A 7,864-nucleotide genomic window follows, 5' to 3' on the forward strand; every position below is an offset into this window, starting at 1 on the left:
AAATTATATTAATTTTAATTAAAATAGAAAATATTTAATTAGTCTATAAAATAATAAAGTGATATATATGTCTCCACCATCACATTTTTCTGTCAGGACATTGTGGTTTGTTTTTTTTTTTTCCCCTGTTAAGCAGTTTTGCTGCTGATAATAGGAAGCTGTTAACACTACCGTACTATTTTAAAATAGTACTGCTGTAAAGAGGAACTTAAAAATTGGCAGCTTTCTCTGAACTTAGCATTGAAGATGTTTGAGAGGTTCAGTTCTTTATTACCAACCTACACCTAACTTTACAAATTTAATCTGGACTAAAATAAGAGTTTTTTCTTTAACTACAGGCACCACTAATAAGGGACTACATGAAAAGCAAGTAAAGTCTTTGAGAGAAACAGACAGTTCAATAGTCAGAGCAAACTACAAATCCATCGTGTGCTCTCTTCTTCTGCAGGATTAATCAGAGTACACTGAATTTAAGTCTAAATAAGAAGAGAGTATTAAAAAACCAAAGCCACACAAACAGCATCAAGAAAAGGGAATGGTATTTTGATACTCTCTTCCTTCACTGTAATCTGACCAGTCATTTCTTCAATTCTTGTCACTTTTAGTAGTCTTTGGAATGCTTCCAAATACAGCCCTATGGCTAGCATCACAATCACTTAAAAACTGTTCAGTTATTTATTTTACATACTTAAGGAAAACTCCTTAGATTTGAGATAGTACCCACCTATTTACGACTTCCATTGAATGCAAGGACATGTCCATGTTGACCAAGACAGAAAAATACTCTGTTATCTGACTAGATTGCATGAGTTTCAGCAACATTTCTATAGCTACTAAAGGATTGTTTTCAACCAGGTCTGGCAATTTGGCAGGAGTGAGACCAATATGGTAAACAAGCTTGGGGTCCTTTTCCAGTTCTCCAAGGAGCTGTGAAGAAAAAAGAAAGAGACTCAGTTGTTTTTTTTCTTAACTATTCACATTACTGCTTGAAGAAACTGCTATAATACATCTAAGCTACAGGAGAATGGTAGCCCTTTGGATTTAGGCATCCCTATTGCAAGACACTGGAGGTATACTTCAAAATTTCTGTGTAAAGGCAACTATGCCCATAAAACCTTTAATAAGATAATTAGTGGTCTTTCATCAGTGAGTGGCAAGGAAGGGAGGAAAAAACCGTGAGAAGTTTCAGCCTGCTTTAGTTTCCTGTCCAGCAGAAAGAAACCTCAATTTTGAGTTCACTGTTGTCAGAAAAGGTTCTGCAAATAAAGTAAATTTTATAGTGCTAGCATAATGATTATCAAAAAGGCCCACTGAAATCCGGAGTAATACTGTCACATTGAGGAAAAAAATTCCGACGTTAGCATTTCTGAAAAAATTACTTCTCAAAAGCTTCCACAAAAGCACAAACAACTTTGTTATATGAAGATTTTTCCATGCAGAAAAATATAGGTGCCACTTATTGATCAATTGTTAACTATGTCCAGTCAATGCTATGAAGTTTAAAGATTTCTTCCTTAATCATACAAGCCCAAGTCAAAACTCTTGGGCTTTTATAATTTAATTAAAAAATTTTTAAAAATTTACTTGATGTTTCGTGAATCCAAACACAGATCAATTAAAGTGATCCAAGTTTTCTTAAATATGTGAGTTATTAGCTTCTTAGAAAATCATTTTAGACAGAAAAGTACATGATACTTACCTGTGTTTGCTGTGGGGAAGTCAAAGGACTTTTAAAAGCTTTTGCCATGATTCTTTTTATCTCAACTCCAGTGCTGTTCTTAACACACATTGACTTATCCCACTGAATTGTGTGATCTGGCTCTATTGGATTTAACCATGCTAATTCATCCTCACATATATGGAGTGGAGGCGGTGGTCGAATAAACTCTGGTCTGAAGTGACCTAAAAAGGCAACAAATGTGAAACGGTTTTTAAGCTTCTGGTAATACAGTTTTACAGCAGTACAAAAAGAAAAACCCCAAAGCCCTAATTTCTTTAAGCTATTGTAACACTGAGAATGGTATTACAATCTTATTTGCCTTCTAGACAAACATTTATTTATGATTTTTAGTAGTGCTGTTACATCAGCCTGTTTTTCATCTTGATTCATATCACTAAGTTACTGATTCTGCGGTCTTTTTTCCTTCCACAGTAACTGCTTCCTTAAGGTGTTACAGTCAATGCAGATTTTAGTGCAGGGGACTAAGATCTGAGGGACATCAAACCCAGTGTTTTAGCCAACAGATGACATGGGTAACATGTTGAGGACAGGTTCCAGATTTTTAAAAGTCTGGAAACATGAACACTATGGAGTCTGATCTGGAGACAGCCTGACACAGTTTTGTACTGTTCCATTCATCTTCATTCCCACTTCATACCTTGAAAATACTTCTGAATTACATTATATTTCATCTGGAGAAGTATATTCATTAATATAGCATGTCATGAGTCACAGAAACAAAGGTGTGAAAATGCACATACTTTCTATAGGAGGTTTTGGTCCACTCACTAAGGCTTCCGTGATCTGGGAGGCAACGGAGCTGTCAAAACCAGAGTTGGAAGAATCTGGGTCAGGATCGCTGAGAATGCTGGGGAAGCTGGCCTTGCTTTGTGTTGGCAACTCTGACTGACGTTCTGAAAGAAGGCCAGTCCATAATATTAAAGCATAAAATTGAAACAGAAATGCCTGGAATACTAAAAGTAGTAAGAAACAATCAGCTTTAGAGAAGAACTAGCTGAAAAAACCCAACAAACCAACAACAGATAACATCAACATGAAATTTAGTACTGTGTCGGGCAGCTAGTACTCAGTGCCAGCTGACAGGCGAGGGACAGAGGCATACAGCAAGGACAAAGACGAAATAGAATCTGAAACATAGTCTTGACTAGAAAATGTAACTGACTGATGTAATCTGCACCTAAAAGCACATTACTAGATTCACATGGTACTCCTGAAAGAGTTCACATGCTGTATCTAGTTTTGCCATTCTTCTCAGAGCAGGGAAGTGAGAAATCTACAGAGACACATTTACAGACTCCACAACGGTAATGGTCATACTAGACCTGAAGTCAGCTATTCAAATATATCCAACACATTTCAGTGGCATTGTGGAAGCCACTTTTGCATTCACTGTCAAGCTACCGCAAGTGCTTGTGTGAAAAAAGATGGAGTTTGAGATGTATGTGATTCTACATACATCATCATTAAAGCAAGTCTGAGAGGACCTGAAAGTGTCCCTTTAAATGCCAAATTACAGAACATAAACAAGTTATATTAAAAAATATTAAATTTAGTACATAAAGCTGACGACTTGAAGAAACTGGCCAAAAAGAAACTATGGGGCTCAATACTTGCATTGTCAGATTTTTACGTGGTATTCTGACACAATCTAGCACTCCTCTGTATCTGAAGACTTAATGTCTGATCCTCTATATTCTCTGTATTATTTTGAGAGATCATGTTTTCTATTGCTTTGGCAAATAAAAGCCCAAAACAAACCCCATCAGACACAAGACAGAAAAAACACCCCACTACAGAGCATCACCTTACGCTCCTCCCCACCGCCTCCACAGAGCACATTAAGCAGCAGATTAAGCCTTAAATAATCTGATGTCCAAAATTGTTGGTACCCATCATGCACATGAACTCTTTCATATCACTCCAACCAATCCCATAAGGAATGCTGGAACTGAGACTGACAAAAGGATCATCAAAACAGAGCACCACCCGCTGCTAATTTCCTTTTTAGCTTTCTGTCCTACTTTATCCAATTATTTCACATCATGCAAACTTTTGCATATATGTTCACTGAAGCAAGCACAGCAGGGTATGTTTTTCTGTTAAAGGCAACAACTAGCATACTTTTCAGTTGTTTAAAAAAAAAAAACACCACAATTTTAAAGTCAAAGTCCACATGAGCTGGTTTATAAAACATGTCTTCGACTTTATAAACTGTTTCAAACTCCAGCTTGTGTGAATACTTTCATTTAGCCACTGAACAGAATAGTTGATTTAACAAATGAAGTTCTATGGGGGAAAAAAAAAAATATTGGGCATCTTTTTTCAGTCTTTTTATTTATAGTCTAGAACTTAAATCTAGTAGTTGGTAGAAGTAAATCACCTATTTGTTCATATCCCTATAATCTCAAATGATTAATGATGCTTAATTAGACATATAAAAGTTTAAGACACAGTCCTTCAATCCACTGATTTTAGAAGCCTGCATGAGCCCTTAGTTACATGCATTGGCGGTCAAAACCTCACCCTCACTGCTTCAGGAATTAGGGCTGGATCAACAGTTTCAGGTAAGCAGAGGCAAGAATTAGAACATGCTGATTTAACAGGAAAGAACACAGCATCTTGAACTAAGACATTTAAATTAAAAAAAATTAATCTGAAAACAACCACTTAGGGTCCCTTATGGAGATTTTTTTTTTCTTTTTACAGCTAAAAAGAAACTTCCTTTGATTCCTAAAGGAAAGCTCTACAATGTATTACAAACTTAACTTTAATACAGGTCAAATACTCTCAGATCAAAGGAGGGTTAGCAGACAGTTACAAGCCCTATGCCAGAAGACCCATCCCTGCAATTAGGAGAAAATGACATTTTTGATACGTTAACAAACCAGATCAACAAAACCAAGTTATAGGGAGAGACCGAGGCTTGAATAAACATTCTGTAAACTAAAGGGAGAAAAGAACAAAGCAAATTTTAATACTCATTCCCAAGGTGCTCTGTTCCAACACTAGTTTTTCTTTTTTTGAGAGGGGACACCAAACCAAACAAAAAAGAAAACTACACCCAGAAAAAACACCATACAGTTGCAAGTGAATTGTCACAGTGAGCTCAAGTTCAGAAGACAAGCCAAGCATTTTTTTCCTCCCTTGACAAAAAAACAGGATTGGTATAGATACACTGAAAAAAATTAATGCTTTCTAAATTATTTAAGTTGGTTTTGCAGGTATATTCTAAAGCAAGTCAAAATCATCCTGCTCTAAATAGCCCTGAATTCATCTTGGGGACCACAATTTTAAAAGGCCACCAAGTCTTACAGCTGTTTTATGAAATGTGAGGGGAAAGGGTGTAAATGCAACCCCTTGAACACTGTATCTAAGCACCACAATACAAGCATTTATGCACTGTCAGCAGCACAGCTTCATCCTGCATATTGAGTCATTACAAGAAATATACTGAAAACTTCTGAAAAACTCACAAACCTTCCAAAACATGATACATAGACAGTCAAGAAGCATCACAATATTAAAATGAGCAAAAGATGCACTCTAAGAAAGTGATTAGAAAGCAGACATTTATTCTAGGGAGCTACAGGAAGAAGCCTCAGACAGAGAGCATGAAGCTTTTTTCAGATGCAGCTTCTTTCGTTAGGTAACTCCCACAACTTCTCATAAGCAATGATTATGCACGTTTACTAAATTATGTAAATAATGATACAAGTACATCTTACAGGGCTTAATTTTGCAAAGCCCCATTAATGACCTTGCACTGTACTTTAAGCCACCAGTGTCTTCTATTCTAAAAAAGGACAAATTAAAATGCATGGCCTAGAGTACTCATCCATAAAACTACAGTTTTGAGGTTCTCTACGTATTTTATTTTTAATGACGACAAACTGTTCAGAAGACACACACAGTACCAAGGAGAAAAACAAATAAAAACAAAGGAAGAAACTCCAGGCTTCTTTAAGGCATTGCATATGCCTTATGCTAAAAATAACAAGTTACCTGAAATTTCACAAAACCTGAATTCACAGAAGTATTCTGGAAAACACAGACAGGATGAACAGAACAAGAACCAGAAGGGTTTGTTTCCCTCTTGAAGGTATGTAGGGTACTCAATTTGCATTTTCAAAAGATCCTGCCTTCTGGAAATAGTAGCTAAGTAGGACACCAGAGGACATTAGTAATCTGTGAACAAGGCACAGTATACAACAGCATAACAAGCCAGTGACAGATTCTACAGAAAAAAAAAGAGGATGATACAATTGCAAGACAGAGAAAGCCTAGTTAGTGCCTGACCTCAGAGCAATAAACCATGTTGTACAGATATAGAAATTGAGATGGTCAGTTTTTAAGCAAGTAGGTCCATTTGCACGTACCTAGGAAAAAAAAACCCACTATTTTTTGCTGTCCAAACTGGCTCCTTGTTTCCAACAGTATTTTCATCTTTCTGATTAGCTCCAGATGTAACTCATGAGTCAACGTGATCAGAACAATCATATTCCTGTTTCTTTTCTCCTGTCAAAGGATAAGCATCACATTGCTTTTTCTTTTCAATTTCCTACTCTTGAGCTAATGCTGTAAGATCTGACTTGATTTTGTAAAACTGAAGATGTAATTGTAATAGCCAATTTGCCAGGTGCAGCTGAAGTACCGGTACTTCAGTGTGACAGTTATGCTATGTTATCTCATACTAGATATACTGCAGAGAGTGAAAGGGATAAAAATACACACACAAAAGAAAAAGAACAGAAGCATTAGATGAAAAATCTGCCTGTACTTTCAAAATGCTCTCATTTTGCAGTTTAAGGCAATGGCGTATATGCTTAAAAAGCTGCTTGTTAAATAGGATAAAACAGTTAAGACTTAATCTTGCTTCAAGTTCCTCTATTTGCTTTACCATGGGCTTGAAGATCTTAAAGCACAGTGCAATCATTTTCATATTTAGGATAGACAAGAGTGTTTCTCAAGTAACTCATAGTCAAATTACAATTAGCATTTCCATTCATAATTGAACCACAGCCACAAATCTTCCTTACCTGCTAATGCCAGCTGAAGCCCACTTATATCCACTGACTGGGCCATGTTCCCCACGTCCATTGAAGCAATCTGCCGAGGAGTCTTCTTGAATAGTTCCCTAGGGGGGGCCAACATCAGCTGAGAAAGAAAGAATTTTTCTGGAGGAGTTATGGGAGGCAAGAAGCCTGTGGAGACACAACGATAAACAATCCCCGATTTTTAAGGCTGTAGCAGTAATAGCTTCCACATGCTTCACATAGAACAGCAAAAATAAAACACCAGCTAATGTGTTATTTATGGCACGGTCAGTGCAACTGAAGAGTCTTTGTGAGCACATACAAAACTACCACCGACTTGGCTCCTGACGTGATGTAAAATACAGCACTATACCGATTGGTGCCATGCATCTCGACATGCATCCTCTGATGCCAAGTCAGTCACAGTGGTTTCTTTACACACTTTCCAATTCAGACTACTAGTGAGCTACTAAACATGACCAGACATTGCAATTCGTACTGTAAGTTATAAAAGTATCTTCTTTTTAGAAACCGATTTACCCATTGCTGTCACGCTTGCCTTTACTGAAGTGGGAAGAAGTGTTTCACTCTCATGTATTTCTTTAACGGGCTTGTTTCACAGCTTTAAAGCTGCCAAAAGCCTCCGGTTTCTTCCAGTTTTTTTAACGGCTTTCTCCCAAAAATCCCGTGTTACGTTCCAACCAAGCGGCCCATCTGCCATCAAGCCTAGCCACGCTTGCCATGAAAAACTCCCACCGCTTTTTCCAGATCCGGAAAGCGCAAAAGCGAGCGTCGGGAAGCCGAGGCCTGGCAGCGGTAACGAAGCCGTGCCGCTGAGCGGTGCCTCTGTCAGCTCCTCCCCCGCCGGGACGGGGCTTCTCTCTGTCCGTGTCTCACCCCCCCACCCCGGCACCGGGACGCACCAGAGAGCGGCGTGCGCTCCGCCTCGTCGCCGCCGCGCTCGGGCGCAGGGTTGAGGAGGTGGGCGAAGACGGCGGCGAAGGGGTTGGCGGCGAGGGGCTCGGTGCGGTACATCTCCCAGAGAAGGTAGAGGGCGGTGAGGCGCTGCGCGGGGCTGGGCAGCAGGTCG

The 7,864-nt window shown here is 38.6% G+C and overlaps 1 protein-coding gene across 1 annotated transcript; it reads right to left on the reverse strand.

Annotated features, from left to right (window-relative positions):
- Positions 1 to 702: 702 nt before the first annotated feature.
- On the reverse strand, positions 703 to 7,860 carry CNOT11 (CCR4-NOT transcription complex, subunit 11; the record flags this gene model as incomplete). The annotated part of the gene is made up of 5 exons (XM_010294144.1): positions 703 to 927; positions 1,700 to 1,902; positions 2,482 to 2,634; positions 6,778 to 6,942; positions 7,698 to 7,860. Coding segments are annotated over 5 exons (909 nt in total), but the record flags the coding sequence as incomplete, so codon positions are not given.
- Between the last annotated feature and the right edge of the window lie 4 nt (positions 7,861 to 7,864).

The sequence above is a fragment of the Phaethon lepturus genome, unplaced genomic scaffold, assembly GCF_000687285.1.
Source record: "Phaethon lepturus isolate BGI_N335 unplaced genomic scaffold, ASM68728v1 Scaffold36989, whole genome shotgun sequence".
In the NCBI taxonomy this organism is placed as follows: domain Eukaryota; kingdom Metazoa; phylum Chordata; class Aves; order Phaethontiformes; family Phaethontidae; genus Phaethon; species Phaethon lepturus.